General features: G+C 51.7%; 1 protein-coding gene across 1 annotated transcript; it reads left to right on the forward strand.

The window, feature by feature from the left end:
* Positions 1-6,588: 6,588 nt before the first annotated feature.
* TACR2 (tachykinin receptor 2) lies at positions 6,589-16,115 on the forward strand. Its single transcript, XM_059899689.1, has 5 exons — positions 6,589-6,980; positions 8,510-8,704; positions 12,020-12,170; positions 12,795-12,991; positions 15,899-16,115. The coding sequence occupies exons 1-5, from the start codon at positions 6,589-6,591 to the stop codon at positions 16,113-16,115; spliced, it is 1,152 nt and encodes a 383-aa protein (XP_059755672.1).
* Positions 16,116-16,782: the final 667 nt, after the last annotated feature.

The raw sequence follows: 16,782 nt of genomic DNA on the forward strand, positions 1-16,782 counted from the left end.
AATGGAGGGAAGGGAAGATATGGCCATAATCAAGACAGACATGATTCCTGGCCTCATGAATTTCTTAGCTTGGCAGAGAAAACCCACTCTGAACAGATGTGATGGGTCAGGGTGTTAACAAGAAGGAAAGCACAGAAATGCTACTGGAGTATAGAACAAAGACAGTTAACCTGAGTAAGCATCAAGGAAGTTCTTGAAGGATACTGTATTATGAAGGGTTAAGTGCTATAATAGAGCCCAACATGCAGTGCCTTAAATAAGAAAGAAGTTTGTTTTGTTTTCTTTTTCTTTTTCATGTAACAGCCCTGGGCTCTGACAGCCATAAGACAGGGCTGCCCTCTCTGGATTCAAGACGGCAGCTCCTGTTGTTGCCATTTTCCAGCCAGTAGGAAGAGGGGAGTGGAAGTGAAAAGCAACCGGCTCCCTCTTTAAAGATGAGACCTTCGGAATGACCATCATTAAAAAGTCTACAAATAACAAATGCTGGAGAAGGTATGAAGAAAACGGAACCCTCCTACACTGTGGGAATGTAAGTTGGTGTGGCCACTATGGAAAACAGTATGGGGGTTTCTCAGAAAACTAAAAGTAGAATTACCACATGATGCAGCAATCCCACTCCTGGGCATATATCCAGACAAAAGTATAATTCAAAAAGATACATGCACCCCTATGTTCATAGTAGCACTATTCACAATAGCCAAGACATGGAAACAACGTAAGTGTCCATCAACAGATGAATGTGGCTTCCCTGGTGGCGCAGTGGTTAAGAATCCGCCTGCCAAAGCAGGGAACACGGGTTCGAGCCCTGATCTGGGAAGGTCCCACATGCCGCGGAGCAATTAAGCCCCTGCACCACAACTACTGAGCCTGTGTTCTAGAGCCCACAAGCCACGACTACTGAATCCTGCGCACCTAGAGCCTGTGCTCCGCAACAAGAGAAGCCACCGCAGTGAGAAGCCCGCGCACCACAACAAAGAGTATCCCCCCCCACTCGCCGCAACTAGAGAAAGCCCGCGCGCAGCAACGAAGACCCAACACAGCCAAAAATAAATAAATAAATAAACAAATTTTTAAAAAATAGCAAAAAAACAAAACAAAACCCAGATGAATGGATAAAGAATATGCAGTACATATATACAATGGAATACTACTCAGCCATAAAGAAGAACGAAATTATGCCATTTGTAGCAACATGGATGCAACTAGAGATTATCTTACTAAGTGAAGTCAGAAAGAGAAAGACAAATACCATATGATATCACTTATATGTGAAATCTAAAATATGACACAAATTAACCTATCTATGAAACAGAAACAGAATCAGAGACATACAGAATAGACTGGTGGTTGCCAAGGGGGAGAGGGGTGGGAGAGGGATGGATTGGGAGTTTTGAATTAGCAGATGCAAATTGGTATATATAGAATGGATAAACAACAAGGTTCCTACTGTATAGCACAGGGAACTATATTCAATATCCTGTGATAAATCATAATGTAAAAGCATATGAAAAAGAATGTATATATATATATATATATGTATAAATGAGTCACTTTGCTGTACAGCAGTAATTAACACAACATTGTAATTCAACTATACTTTAATAAAAAATAAATAAAAAAAAAAAAACGAGACCTTGAAGTTGGCCGTATACACATATAAATCGCTTCTGCCCACATCCTATGGGCCAGATCTTAATCATGTGACCACACCTGGCTTGGAAGGGAGGCTTGGATATGTAGTCGTTAGCTGGGCAACCGGGTGACAGGTAACACCTGGGGAGGTTCTATTGCTAAAAGAAACAAGGGGAAAGTGGTCCTGAGGGAGAGTTAGCAGTCGCACCTGGTAAAGGAATAGGGCTATTGTTCTCTTAACCCAGAGAGCAATGGGAAGTCACTGAAGGGTTTCAAGCAGGAAATGCATGGTCAGATTTGTGTTTTTAAAAGATCATGGTGGCAGAGGATGGAGTGGAGGGGGGACAGATAATATCGGGGGTAGTGAGTTCTCTCTGCTATTCCAGGACCCAGCTCCCCAACTTGGCTGGGAGCTTCATGAAGGTAGAGACATGACATTTTCTCCTAACTCTGGGCCGATCATCAGACCACCTGCCCAGTCGAGAGACCCACTGCAGGGCCCAGGACTCAGCCCTTTCAGTAGAAGCACTGACCCTTTGTCACCCCCCTTTCCTTACCTCATCCCCCCTTTCCTCACCACAGCACTTGCTGCCACATTTGCCAGCACCTGGGGCAGACACCAAGCCCCCTCTGCCTGCAACACCCGGGCTGCCTCTGGGATGACCCCAGTCATGCAACCAGCAAGCGGGTGTTAGGGTGTCCCCTCCTAGGGCAAGCTGCACCCAGTTCCTCCTCTGTCTGCCATAGATGGGCAGATTTTGCAGAAGCCTGATGTTGAGAAATGAACCCGTTTTGTGTTAAAAGCTTCTGAGCTCTGTGTACACCAGGACTACAGCAGATGTAAACACTCGCGGCCTCTCTTCTCCAGCTAGATAAACTTCAGGCTTTCAGGGGCAGGCACTGCCCCAGCACACTCACAGTGTTTAAAAAAGGTGTCAGCTGCAGCCCATGCTCTTGGCAGAGGGCAACTCTCCCTCTCCCAGCTGAAGTCCCAGATTCTGGGCCGCCGATGCTCAGGCCAGGGGGTGGAGGGCCCAGAGCCCATCTGCTAAAGGGGCCAGCCTGGGACCCTCTAGTCTGTGGACAAGGGGGGGCATTCTGTGAGGAATAAATCCTGGAATGCTGCGGAGACCCTAACATCCTCCAAAAGCTCTGCCCGACCTACATGGACATGTTCTTTTAGTTTAAGCTTTAGATTCTGTGAAAATAAGAATGCTACTCCCATCATCCCTGACAGGGTGATGTTTTAAACTTTATTCATTATTTGTTATTCATTTATTCATCTGGCATTTATTGAGCACCTACTGTGTGCCATGTACCAGGCTTCATACTGCCCTGCCCACTCAAAGTTCCCTAAAATCCCACCATTACAGCCAGTGCCATTAGTATAAGGCTTTCAGATATATATATATATTAGATATAGATAGATGATATATGTTACATATACAATTTATCATCCCTCACCCCTGAGTCATATTGTAAATTTTTTTTCACCATTTTCATTCAATCAACATTTATAGTGCACCTGATATGCTGACTACTCTCCTAGACACCAGACATAAATAAGACACAATCCAGGCCCTGAGGAGCTCCCTGCCTGTGTGACAGGGAAGTAACCAGGAGGTGACTTTGATGGGCCTCAAGCAAGCAGAGGCAGACAGGCCAGTGCAGGACGAGGGAAGCCCTCAGGAAGCGGCCCCCCTCAAGGGCCAGAGGACCCAGGGCAAGCCTTCCCCTCTCGGGGGCTCCCCCTCTCTTCTCCAAATGAGGAACTAGATCAGGGCTCCTGAGTCTCTGAATTTCATAGACCAATAAAATATCAAAAACCTAATTGAGGGAACCACACAGCTCACCAGAATGTTATTCCACTGAGTAAGAAATATTAGAGAAAAAGAAAAACCAGGAACACAGCTACCATCTGCCATCACCATTATTTCATGAAAGAAAGGACACTTTAACCCAAAAAGCAAGAAGGGCATAGTCTCAGAATGAAGGCTGAGCCTTCAAACGGGATTCATTTACCGGAATAAAAAGCTCAGTGCATCGTCCTCATCCTCAATTTGCCCACAGCCCTGTGAACTTCGTGGTGACTAGATGACCCACAGCTGCATGTGACCCGCCGAAGCCAGGACCAAGGGCCCAAGCCCAGCCAGAGACATGGTCAGGCGACTTCCAAAGGCATCTCTGGGACACTGCTGAGGGGCACCCAGGCCACAACGCTTCCCGGAGCCCCTTTTCTCTCCCTTCCCTCATCCCTGCAGCAGCTCCCACCTCCTTCTCCTCCAAACTCCCTGAAACACAAATCACTTCCGACTCTTGTCTTCAGGATGCTCGCTTCAAGACCGCAATAGCACAAACCATGAGGGTAACTCTAACAGGCCATTCTAGCTCAGAGTGACTCAACCCGGGGCTGTCCAAGGCGGCTGTCTCACCGTCACCGCTCAACTTCCTCTTCCGCCCACACCTGCTTCTTTCCCCTCCCTTCCCCAGGGGTTGATCCCATGCACTCCTTAATAAACATCCTGCACTCTAAAGTCTGAACCAGAGTCATCTCCCAAGGGTACACAACCTGCACCATCACCTCAGCCCATCCAGCCAGAACCGATGGGCAGCCTTCCCCTCCACTTCCTGGCGGAGGGAACTTCCCATATACATGCTCGAAGAGCAAACTGGAGTCTTCACGCATCCAGAGGAGCTGAAGGAATTTCGAATGTTTTTCTGTTTTGACAAAGAGCAGCCTTCAAGGACATTGTTTAGCGATGAACTCAGCAGGCCAGCTCTGAGCAGCAAGGCTGATTGGTAAACCCTTTGTCCAGGGCGAGGCGGCCCCCACCCTCTCCTTCCACGAGGCCACGAGCACATAGTTGGAAAGCCACAAGAGCACATGATTTAAGGGGGAAATAAAACTCTTAGATTCCACAGCTCCAAAACATAATCCTCACATACACAGTGGAGGTGGCGGGACGCTGCGGGGAGGAAGAAAGGGTACTATTTGGGGCTTCTAGGGCAGGTGACACAGCCTTGGGTGTCCCAGCCCTGCACTGTGCTTGCACCTGAAACTCAACGATTTCTGGCTGCCTGGAGTAGGAGGCAGAACCGCAAACAGAGAAGACTGCCCTGCGGTTACGTCCTTATTTCTATACATTCTACCTCCAAAACCCTGGTCACTGGAGCATGAGACAAACAAGCCCTAAAGTTCAGTGGCTGCCGCTGCTACCACCAAAAGGCATCAAAGGCAGAGGCCCTTCAGCCAAGGGCAGACATCCAAACAGAGGCTGGTGGCCCAATCCAGACAAGGAACAGGCCTCTGCCCCACGGCCTGGCCAGGGCTGGAGCCAACTGTGTCTGAAGCTGACTCTGGGCGGGAGGAGGCCCAGGGCCCCACGGTACACATATCCACGGGAGGAGCAGGGGCCCCTGGAAGCAGCCCCTCCTCAAGGAACGGGGCTGGCTTCCCAGGAGACCAAGCACACACTTAGCACAGCAGCCCAGCAGGGCCACCAATGCTGGTGACTGAGAAGCCCTCCTCGGCTTTAATGAGGGACACGCCCTGCCCTTCTGAGCCTGCCCGGCCTTGAGGGTCCACACACCCACAGGTGTGCACAGGTGCACGAGTGTGTGTGTGCTTACACAAGTCTGTCACACACACAATCACTCAGACACAGCATTGCAGCTTCAGGCAGCACCCGACACACATGCACACAGTCAACGACCAAGAGTAGAGTCTGTGCGCAGCCCCTCGGGGTTTTCTGGAGCTCACAGAAGAGGCAGCGAGCCCTGCCCTTGTGCTAAGACAGTGGTTCTCAAAGTGAGGTCCCTGTACCAGCAGCACCGGAATCACCTGAGAACGTGTTAGAAATGCTTTGCGTCTGCCTCGGTCAGCAGAGCCCTGGGCTGTCTGGGGGCCTCCCACAGGGCTACAACTCCTTGTCACGTTTTCTTACCTGCCAGCTCCTGTGCTAAATAGACTTTACGTACGTTATCTCATTAAAACTCACCAATATCCTGTGAGATGTGCACCGTATTGTTCCTATTTTTTTCAGATGGGAAAGTCGAAGCTGGGAAAGGTTAAAAGACTTGCCTGGAGTCCCTGGGGCTCCCAAGCCCGTGCCCCTAATTACATTCTAGATGTAGCTCCAGCCCCACTGAATGTAAACACCCTACCAAGGACTGTGCCCCCCATGCCCGGCCCCGCTGCTGCCACCTCCCATTTCCCCTGGGTCTCTCCCTGCCTCAGCAGCCAGTCCTAAATCTTTCCTCAAGAGACAAGGCCGGGCCCTCCACGCAGGGGTGGGACGAAGGGCAGGAGGCAGCCCCACCTCGTGAGCAGAAAACACCTCCGCCAAGGTCCTCACCGCCCAGCATGCCCCGCCCAGAGAGCAGCAGGGTGGCAACCACGGGCTGGCAGCCCTGCCTGCACCCCAACGCCTGGAGAGAGAGCCTGCTGTGCAGTTGACCTATGGAATCCAAAGACGGCTGCTGTGTGTGCATCTGATCCAGAATGTTCCCTGAATTGCATTAGGAGGGACCTGGGTTTGAGTCCTGGCTTTATCACCAACTTACTGTGTGACCTGGGCTGGTCCCCTCTTGGAATCTGTTTTTCCATTTCTGCAGCGAAGGGGTTGACTGATGATTTATAAGGATGTCTCTCGCTCTGAAAGCGTGTCTTGGATTCTAGATGTCCACATGACATTGGAGAAGTCTGGCCAGGACATGGGAATGTAAAATGCCAATGGCTCTGGACCCGGCTCTCTGCTCAGCGTAACTCATCTTTGCTTGAGACTTGGGAGTGCCCCCCGGCTCCCCAGATGTGCCTGGCTTTGCACAGGAGTGCTCCCCTCGCTCCCCCATACTCATGCACCAAAGAGGATTTGTCTTCTACAGCATATCTGGCAGGGCACCAGGGCCCGGAAGGAGCCAAGGAGCTAGACTGTTGTCCCAGACCCAGAGGCAGCCATGGGAGCCTGTGCCATGGTGACTGACACCAACATCTCGTCTGGCCTTGAGAGCAACACCACGGATATCACAGCCTTCTCCATGCCTGGCTGGCAGCTGGCATTGTGGGCAGCAGCCTACCTGGCCCTGGTGCTGGTGGCTGTGATGGGCAATGCTGCAGTTATCTGGATCATCCTGGCCCATCAGAAGATGTGCACGGTCACCAACTACTTCACTGTCAACCTGGCCCTGGCCGACCTCTGCATGGCCGCCTTCAACGCAGCCTTCAACTTCGTCTACGCCAGCTACAACATCTGGTACTTTGGCCGTGCCTTCTGCTGCTTCCAGAACCTCTTCCCCATCACAGCCATGTTTGTCAGCATCTACTCCATGACCGCCATCGCCACCGACAGGCAAGAGGGGGCAGCTGGGGGGAGGGAGTCGGCTCGCTTTCCTGGGTTCACACAGGGCTGGTAACTTGCCCACAGTCACACAGCAAGTTAAGGGTAGAACTCAGTGAATTAATTGCCTCCTAACCTGATCATGATCCTAAACTATGCATCTGGAAGACAGGGGCCTGTGGAACCGAAGCAAGTAAGGTTAAGGTTAGACACAAGGAAGAACTTTGCACTAGATGGCTGTTCAAGGCTGAAATGTTCTTCTCTGGAGTTGATCTTTGTTTTACTGAAAGGAAATTGCTTATATTGTCATCCTATTCCTAGATATATTATATGAGGGGAAATTTTAACACCGCACGCAGTTACTATATAATTAAGATGGGGCCAATTACTTCCCTGTTGCTGCTCTCTGGGGCTGCAGACTGTGACGTTCTGACGGGGAAGGGGTGGGGGCAGGAGGGGTGGAGGGGTGGAGGAGTGATCAGTCGGCAGATCTGAAAGTCCCCTAAGACTTTCTTTTCATTCACTCAGGTATTTGAGGCACTGTTTCAGGCACTGGGGAATAAACACCAGGGGGAAAAGAGTCCCGAAATCATGGTCTCGTGGAACTTCCATTTTAAAGGCTGGGTGGAGGGTGGGTAGTACGGACTGTAGAGGGCAGGGTGGGAGCCAGGAGACCAGGCAAGAGGACACTGAATAATAACCCAGGTGAGGGAGGATGGTGGCTCAGGTCAGGATGGTAATAATGGAGACTCGTCCATTCATTTCTTCATTCATTCTTATGTTCAATGCCTACTTATATACAGATACTGTTATGGGCATTGGGGGAAGAAACAGATAAAGATGCCTGCCCTAGTGAGAATTTAAATAATAAACACAAGACTAAATAAATTATATGTTGTATTTTGAGGTCATGAGTGCTATAGAAAAATATCAGGAAGTGGAAAGGGGATCCGAGGCACTAGGGTATGTGTGCTGGGGTAGGGCAGGTTGTAGTGTTAGATAGGGTGTCAGGATCAGCTTTATTGTGAGAGTGGGATTTGAGCTGCGTCCTATTGTTCTGGCCTGGTCTCAAGATTCAGATTAATCCCAGGGAGGAAGGCCCAGGGGTCATCTAGGACCAAAGCCGTTTCGGCGTATGTAGAGCAGTTCCTCCACTGCAGAAAGGTGGTGGGCAGCTGCTTTGGGCTTTGTCCGGGAGACCGTTGGGCTCTGTTACGGTTTCTGAATGGAAGACAGGCTGTGTGGCTGGGGAACTCGGCAGGGCTGAGCTTCAGGACAAGGCCCCAGATGGACTGCCGGTGTGGCCACACCGCTCTCTTGTGGCCATCCGAGAGCACATCCGCGCTCAGAGGGAGGCCATGTGGTGGAAGGGGGTGGGGTGGGCTGGCGTTTAGGGCGCTAGTGTTCCACATGGCTGTGGGAGAGCACCAGCCCAGCTGGCTCTCTGCAGGTGGTCAGCCAGGGTGCGGGGAATGGGACTAGCAGATCTGGGCTGGTCTGACAGGAGGGCACCCTCCACTCACACCGCCCTCTGCTCACAGGTGCATGGCCATCGTCCACGCCTTCCAGCCACGGCTCTCGGTCCCCAGCACCAGAGCAGTAATTGCTGGCATCTGGCTGGTGGCCCTGGCCCTCACCTTCCCTCAGTGTTTCTACTCCACCATCACCATGGACCAGGGTGCCACCAAGCGCGTGGTGGCCTGGCCCGAAGACAGCGGCGGCAAGATGCACCTTTTGTAAGGCCTGGGGGTGGGGGAGCATGGTGTGTGTGTGCGCACGTGCATGTGTGTGCGTGCATGCACATATGTGCACGTACACATGTGCAGTGTGTATGCATGGGTGTGCACATGTGTCTGTGAGTGAACTGGGGATTATGTGAGTACAGTATCAACTAAAAGTAACACTTAGCACTTACTAAATGTCAGGTTTGGTATAAGTACTTTACATATATGAACCCACTGGATTCTCCTAACAATATGGGTATGTATGTATTATTATTCCCATTTTTCAGATGAGGAAACTGAGGCACTAAAAAAAACCTAAGTAATGTGCCTAAGACCACACAGCTAGTAAGTGGTAAATCGAAGATTTAAATCCAGGCAATCCTGCTTCAGAGCCCAATCTCCTCACCACTCTTACTTAAATAAGGGACATGTCAGGGTACCGAGACAGAAAGAAAGGGCAGGTGCCAGAGCCTGGGATGTTTTCAGGAGGAGCCTGGAGTGGACTTGAGCTGAGGCAGGCACCATGGGCCAGGGGATGGGGGGAGAAAACAGAACTCAGGCATGGTGCAGCTGCTGCGTGACCCTGGGTAAGTCCTTTCCCTTTCTGGGAGTCAGTTTGCCCAGTTCTCACGGCGGGTGTGGCTTTGTCATCCCCAAGCACGGCGGGGGTTGGTAGTAGAGGATAAAGAATTGGTTGAGGTTCTGGAGACAGTAGTCGAGTTGGAGCCCTGCGCTGTCCCCTGCTGGCCGGAGGACCCTTTGTAGTCACTTAACCTCTCTGACCCTTTGGCTCCTTCTCTCTTCAAGGGGATTAGTAAGAGAACCTTGCTCAGGGGTTGTTGTGAACACAGAAGAGAAAATGTACCTGAGGCAACTTAGCACGGTGCCTGGCACAGAACCGGCGCCCAGTAGGTGGTAGTTTAAACGGGCAACAAACGAAAACAAACCTGGAAGATTTAGTCCAAGAAAAGCCCAGCTGCCCCAAGCATGAGGATGTGCACGCTCTGAGCCCAGAGCCGCCAGATCACAGCGACAACTCAGCTCCCTCCCCCGCCTCCTTTAACACTCCTCCCCCAACGCCCGCCCCTACCTGGCCTCCTCCCGTCCCGAGCACCAGCCAGAGAGCGCCACGCTGCGGCCTTCGGGGAAGGCGCCATTCCTCTGAGAAGCCTGTTCCTGGCAACTGCTGAGTTTCCCGGGAAACTGCTGCCCTGGGTCTCTGCCCTCATTCCGTAGCCCACGTTCTCGGGACTCGCGGCTCCAAGGGCGGAGTCCACGTAGGGACCCGCCCCCTTCTTGGCTTTGGGGAGGGGCAGAGAGCAGAACATTTCCTGACTGGCCACTGCGGGGCGGTGTTTCTCCACCTTAACAGTGAGCTTTTCTCTCTGAAGTGGGGACCAGTAAGAATTTAAGGTACCAACCACCACCTTTCTGGGGATGGTGATTTCCGACTCTGATTCAGGCAACAGGGGAAAACAGGAGGGCAGAGGTGGGCTAGGAAGGCCATACTTTGGTGCTACTTCGAATTCTGAGAGGATTTGGGGAAAAGCCTGGTTTCTCGTGTGTAAGAATATATTATTTGTTCTTGGGTTGGGGAGCTTCTGAGATTTAGACTGGGGGCTCCATCCGTACAGGCTCACATCCTGTGTGTATAGGAATCTAGGAAAATGCACATATGCTCCCCAAATCAAAATACAAAAAAAGGCAGTCCAGGCTATGAGATTCTGGCAGGCCCTAGAAGATGGTTCCCAAAGCTCCTTGGCACTCCCTTCTGTGTGGGAACCTAGCCCAGAGTGAATTCCTATCCTGAACCGACCCAAGAAAGAATGAGGCAACAGAAAGGCGTCACTCATACTTGGGAAGGATGGTAGAGATTAACTCCTTGTTTTACAAATGGGGAAACAGACTGAGGGAGAGATCTGACTTGCCCAAGGTCACGCTTTAAATTAGAGGCTAGGCAAGAACCCAGTTCTTCTGACTCCACAGGGTTGACCCTCAGTGGAAGGGAAATCATTTGTGTGTTAAGTCCGTATAGAGCTGTTTCACAGGACACAGACTTCCTGTGCCTCTCTGAGCCTCATTTTCCTGCTCTGGCTGAGACAGGTGGCCCTGCTGATCCTCAAGGTCTATCTATCTCAGACACTCTGTGACCTCACAATGAAGGTAAGGTACAAGGGCCTGGCTCCTGGCTGCTCCTCCCGCCTCACCTGCTCCACAATAGGACAGATGATGATCAGGGAGTCGAGGAGCCCCCAAACCTTTTGTAATTAGCATGCTTGCCAAAAGAGCAAGCAAGCCGAATTCTAAACTCAGGCTTTAGGGAAGACATTTGCTGGAGCCACCTACTCCCCTCCCTCCAGGTGTCAGTACCTCTTGAAAGGTACCCAGCAAGGCTGGCACACGGGGAAGAAAGGAGGGGCTTGGGTACACCTCTGTTCTCCTAGAAAAAGGTCACATGACAGGGCCAGGGGTCTTGGGTCCATTCACCGGGTGCTCCTGCTTGGGCCTTGTCAGAGAGAGGCTACAGCATCGCTCAGAAACCAGAATGGGCAGCATGCATCTTTCCAAAAGGAAATGAGAAGGCCTCAACACAGCCCCGGGTGTCCTCCACGGGGACTGGATGAGCGCCATCAATGGTGTTCTGGGCCACTTGCTCACAGGTGGTGTGAAAGAGTATCTGCTGATGTGAGCCATGTTCCCAACCAAATGCTAATGGTCGGGAAGAGATGCTCCACTAGCATGTGCAGTGTGGCCTGTCTCCACTGCCCCCTTCCCTGCTAGGGATGTTGGTGCAGGATAGAACCACATCAACTCTAGGAAATCTATCTAGACAGACAGATGCAGATATAGAAGATATACATAATCTATCTAATACATATGTGCATATACATATACACCTATATTACATGATTCTGGAAGAAATATTCCAAATCGTTAACAGTGGTGGGGGTGAGATACATAATTTTACTTCCTCCTTTGTGCTTACTGGCACTTTAAATTTTAAACAAATGTATTGCTTGGTTAACTTTTTCGTTCCTATTTATTTCCTTGTTTGGTAACTTGTCTGTCACTTGGAAGGACTCAGAGCTAACACAGGTGTCCCTTTTGCAGCAGGGGAAACTCTCATTGGGCACATGTGCTAGCCAGTTTGCCCTTCTTTTTTTTTACTCCTTTTTTTTTTTTCAAACCAAGGCCTTGGGAGGTGGCCCAGGGTAGGCCGCCAGGGACAGCTCAGGGGCGTCAGCAAGGTCCTGGGGATTGAGTGCTGGCGGATGCTGGAGTCGCCCCCAGGTCGCCCCGTGCCCAGGCCCTTGACTCTCCTTCCAGGTACCACCTCGCGGTGATAGCCCTCTTTTACTTCCTGCCTCTCGTGGTGATGTTCGTCGCCTACAGTGTCATCGGCCTCACGCTCTGGAGACGCACTGTCTCAGGGTACGAGGCGCATGGCGCCAACTTGCGCCACCTGCAGGCCAAGAAGGTGAACTCCGGGGTCAGGGAGGGGGCGGGGGGCGGGGCCGGAAGTTTGGCCCCCGCCTTGGGATCAGCCATTCCGGGCACGTCCCCTAGAGGGCGCCGCGGAGGATAGACTCCACTGTAATTTGCCCTTGTCCCAAGTCCCTGGCCAGAACTTTCATTCCTTCTTCCCGGGCGGGCGGACTTGCTTTGGTCTTCGGGCTGTGGCAGACGCAGATTGCAGGGAGAGGGAGACCTCGGAACCCGTAGCTGGCATGGTCTCCTCTAAGGATGGGGTTAGGAACGAGAGCTCATCCACTCTCCAGGGAGGGGAGCTGCTCTGCTCTAAGAGGGATCCAAGATGTCTTTTAGAGGAGATGGCCACCGAGCTGGGCTTTGAGGAGTGAGGACTTCAAAGGAAAGACAGCAGTGTGGACAGAGAGACCAGCCTGAGCAAAAGCCCCGAGGTGGAAGGCCCAGGAGTGTCTGGGTAGCAGAAGCTCTAGGGGCCTGAGCCTGTGGAGGTAGACAGGGCCTGCTTACTGAGGGCTTCTCAGGCTGGCATGAGAGGTGCCTCGTGCTTCCCCTCGGGAAAACTGGGGCTTGGGGCTTCCAGGCTGAGGAGTGACCTGAGTCTCTCCTGGACCAGTTTGTGAAGACCATGGTGCTGGTGGTGGTGACATTTGCCATCTGCTGGCTGCCCTACCACCTCTACTTCATCCTGGGCAGCTTCCAGGAGGACGTCTACTGCCACAAGTTCATCCAGCAGGTCTACCTGGCGCTCTTCTGGCTGGCCATGAGCTTCACCATGTACAATCCCATCATTTATTGCTGCCTCAACCACAGGTGAGCCCTCACCCCAGCCCCTCTCCTCAGCCTGTCTCCATCTGGACTCCCCTGCACAGCTTGAGCCTGTGCCCATCCATCCCCGCCACCATGGGATTACCATCCTCCCAGGGAGCCCCCAACACAATCCTCCCTCGGGTCCAGGCCTAGCTTGAGCCCCACCTCCTCCCCAAAGCTTTGCCCCATTGCCCAGGCCACAGCTCTCACGTCTGCCTGCTCCTGCTCTGTCTTCTGGGGGCTGCATCTGGGAAAGGAGAAGAAAGGAGGGAGGGACAGAGAGATGGAGGGAGGGGGAGAGAGGAAGAAGGACAGCCAGAGAGGGCGGAAGGAAGGAGCCAGGTAGAGGAGGGAGGGACTGATGGTTTTAAGAGCTTCCTACACTGAGGAAGAACTGAGGACTGTCCCTGGGCGAGGAGAACAGCGCCAGCCCCAGCAGAACGAAGCACTCAACCTGAGGCCTGGGGCCAAGACTAGACGGGGAGCAGGTTGCTCCCTGGAAGATCACAGAGGGGGCTTTCAGGGCAGCTAGGAAGTGACCTTGGCAGAGACTGCCAGAAAGGAAGGAGCCAAGTTCTCACTTCCCCCCAACCCTTGTACTTCTAGAGAAGTGTAGTCCCAGAGAGGGGCTGGCATTTGCTCAGGGGCACTTGCACAGGTGAGGAGGTGCTGGGCCAGGCAGGAGCCCCAGCCCAGGAGTCCCGCTTGCAGAGCAAGTCGTTCAGCCTCAGAAAGCCTTGATGGTGGAGCCAGGTAAGAGGAGATGAGAGGTGGACACTGAGTCCTGGCCTTCACGAGGCAATGATGTGGGTGAGGTTGGCCCTGGGCATCTTTTATCACCTCCCTGCCCACATGTCCAGGCCACTCATAATGCCAGTAGGATCTTTGTTGCTCAGACATCCCACCCAGGGCAGGCCAGAAGGAAGTAACAGACTGTAATTTTTTTTTTTTTTTTGGACTGTTTAATGGCTGCCAGAACCCTCCATTGTCTCGTGAGAGGCAAGTATATAATGGGAGGGAGGTGTTATCCCCATTTTACAGATGAGGAAAGTGAGCCTCCAAAAGGAAGACTCTCCTAAATTCATGCAGCAGGAATTCCATGTGTCTCCAAGGCCTATAATCTCATCATTTCTCTTGCATGCAGTTGTAGGAGTAAGAACTTGGAGACAGGGACTGTCACATCAGGGAGGGGCTCCCAGCTTTCTGTGTCTGTGCACTGGTCACTCTCCTGCTACCCAAAGACACAATCCCTGGGAGTCTGAACACCCCAGGGCTCTACAACTTCTGAATCGTTCAGTATTTGATGACACTAGCTCTGAAGACTGGTATTCCTGGCGGAATTTTCATTCTTCCGGAAAATGTTCACCAGTGGCTCTGTGTGCCCGGCACTGTTCCAGGCCCTTGGGATACCCCGGTGAACAAAAACAGTGATCCCTATCCTCGGGGAGCTGACCCTCTAGTGGGGAGGTGGAGATAGACAATAAGCAAATGTAATGAGTAAATAATACAGTGTGTATTAGGTGATAAATCCTATAGAAAAAAGAAAAACTAGAGCTGGGTAAGAGAGGACAGGAAGTGCTGGGGGAAGTAGTGGGCATAAGGGCTGCGATTTTACAGGATGGTCAGGGTAGGCTTTACTAAGGGGTCTTTTGAGCAAAGACTTGAGGATTGAGTGGGCCCTGTAGGTGTCTGGACAAGAATTCCAGGCAGAGGGAACAGCCAAGGCAAGGGCCCTGTGGTCAAGGTAAGGACTTGGGCTGGTTCTCTGACATGAGGAGCCCTGCAGTGTTCTGAGCGGGGGAAACACATGCTCTGATTCCCTTTTAAAAGAATCAGTCTCGCAGCTGTGTTGGAACTGGACCACAGAGGGGCAAGGTGGGGGAGGCAGGGAGATGGCTAGGCAGGTGCAATAATCCAGGCGAGAGATGGTGGGTGTAGACATGTGAGAAGTGGTCAGAGTCCGGAGATTGCTAAGGTAGAGCCAACAGAATTTGATGGAGAGGGAGTCAAGGATGACCCCAGGTTCTTGGCCTGAACTAGTGGAAGGACAGAGTGGTCAGCTGTCAGGAACTGAGACGAGGACGACTGGGGGGGTGTGGGGGGAAGAGGATGGGGAGCTCAGGTTGGGACATGCTGAGTGTGGGCAGAGGCCATGAAGCTCCCATAATAAAGGCATTTATTGGGCTGCACCATGGAACCTTTAGAGCTACAGGGGGAAGAACCAAAGTCAGGCCTGCTCTTCTGAAACTCGGAACCCTGCGTCTCCTGGGAACAGACCATATAGTTCTTTCCCTCCCTCCGCATCACACAGGGTCTCATCTGTTTCTGCTCCTGACAGACCAGTGTCCTCTTTCTGCCAGCTCCTTCTCATTTCTTCCAGTCACTCTCTGCTTCCTCGGATCTCCAATTTACAGGTGGACCCTCTTTGCTGCCTTGGGGAAAGTTTTTTATTTTTTAAGCAAATGTACTAAAACTTAGTAGTTCCATGTGTATATTTTCTTTCAAAGCTGTCCCCTTGGGGGAGCATCCGTATTCTACCCAACATTGCCGAAGCCCCAAGTTTTTAAGACTCCTCTTTGCATACTCCTTTAGAAACCAATTAACAAATCGAACAAGAAAATCTGTTGTGTCTTTATAACTGTACTTGGTTTACTTTTGTTTGTTTGTAATAGCAAACGGTCTCATTCGGCTTACTTCAGTCCTTGGACTTAGCTCCAGATTACTTCTGGTTGTTTCCAAAAACCAAATCCACTAGAGAACGTGTCTCCCCAGAGACCCTGAGCTCTTAGGAGCGAGGCAGCGACTTTCCTCTGGAGGAGAGATCGGCTCCCGGAGGTGGGAGCAGCCACAGGACAGTTCCCTTAACTGTCGCCCTCACTCCGTTGCTCAAGATGACTCTCCATCCCCCAGGTTTCGCTCTGGATTCCGGCTTGCTTTCCGTTGCTGCCCATGGGTCACGCCAACTGAGGAGGACAAGATTGAGCGGACTCACACCTCATCCCTTTCCACGAGGGTCAACAGGTGTCACACTAAAGAGACTTTGTTCGTGGCTGGGGATGTGGCCCCCTCTGGGGCTGCCAATGGGCAGGCTGGAAGTCTGCAAGCTGAAGTGTCTACTGACCCCTGAACCCTTGTGCCTGGTTGCAGGGGGAGGCTTAGCACCCTGGAGAAGTAGCCAGTTGAGAGGACCACATCGGAAAGTTTGGCCCATGCCTCACCCTTCAGTACATCAGTGGAAAAACAAGATGGGGCCAGGAACTCTGCAGTGGGTGCTGACTCTCCCAGCCACCCCTCTGACAGTGCTTCAGGGGATCCAATAAGTCAAAGAAGACAGTGTGAGCTAACACTTATCTAATCCAGGAGTTGCAAGCTCGAATGCCTCCCTGGGGCATACAACATAATGAGTAAACTGAATCCAGTATAAAAGAAAAACTGTAGATATAATGATAAAAGGTAAGTGACTTCCAGTGTTGGGGCAAAAGGAAGGGTGGGGACTGTGGCAAACTGGAGAGCACAGGAATCCAAAGGGAACAACAGCCGATCAGCTCTGGACAGATGCTGCCATGTGGCTGGGAGCCCACTGTTGCCAGATCCTCCAAACCTTTCAAGAGAAGCCAGAAATCCAAATTTGTCAAACTTCCAGGTTTGTTAAATTGAGCTCACATTTTTTTTTTTTTAAATTTTATTTATTTATTTATTTATGGCTGTGTTGGGTCTTCATTTCTGTGCGAGGGCTTTCTCTAGTTGCGGCAAGCGGGGGCCACTCTTCATCGTGGTGCGCGGGCCTCTCACTG

Source organism: Balaenoptera ricei, chromosome 16 (assembly GCF_028023285.1).
Source record: "Balaenoptera ricei isolate mBalRic1 chromosome 16, mBalRic1.hap2, whole genome shotgun sequence".
In the NCBI taxonomy this organism is placed as follows: Eukaryota; Metazoa; Chordata; class Mammalia; order Artiodactyla; family Balaenopteridae; genus Balaenoptera; species Balaenoptera ricei.

Coding starts and splice junctions, on each gene's coding strand:
- TACR2 (XM_059899689.1), top strand. CDS start 6,589: ATGGGAGCCTGTGCCATGGTGACTGACACCAACATCTCGTCTGGCCTT. Junction 6,981..8,509: donor ACCGCCATCGCCACCGACAG/GCAAGAGGGGGC, acceptor CTCTGCTCACAG/GTGCATGGCCATCGTCCACG. Junction 12,171..12,794: donor GCCACCTGCAGGCCAAGAAG/GTGAACTCCGGG, acceptor CTCCTGGACCAG/TTTGTGAAGACCATGGTGCT.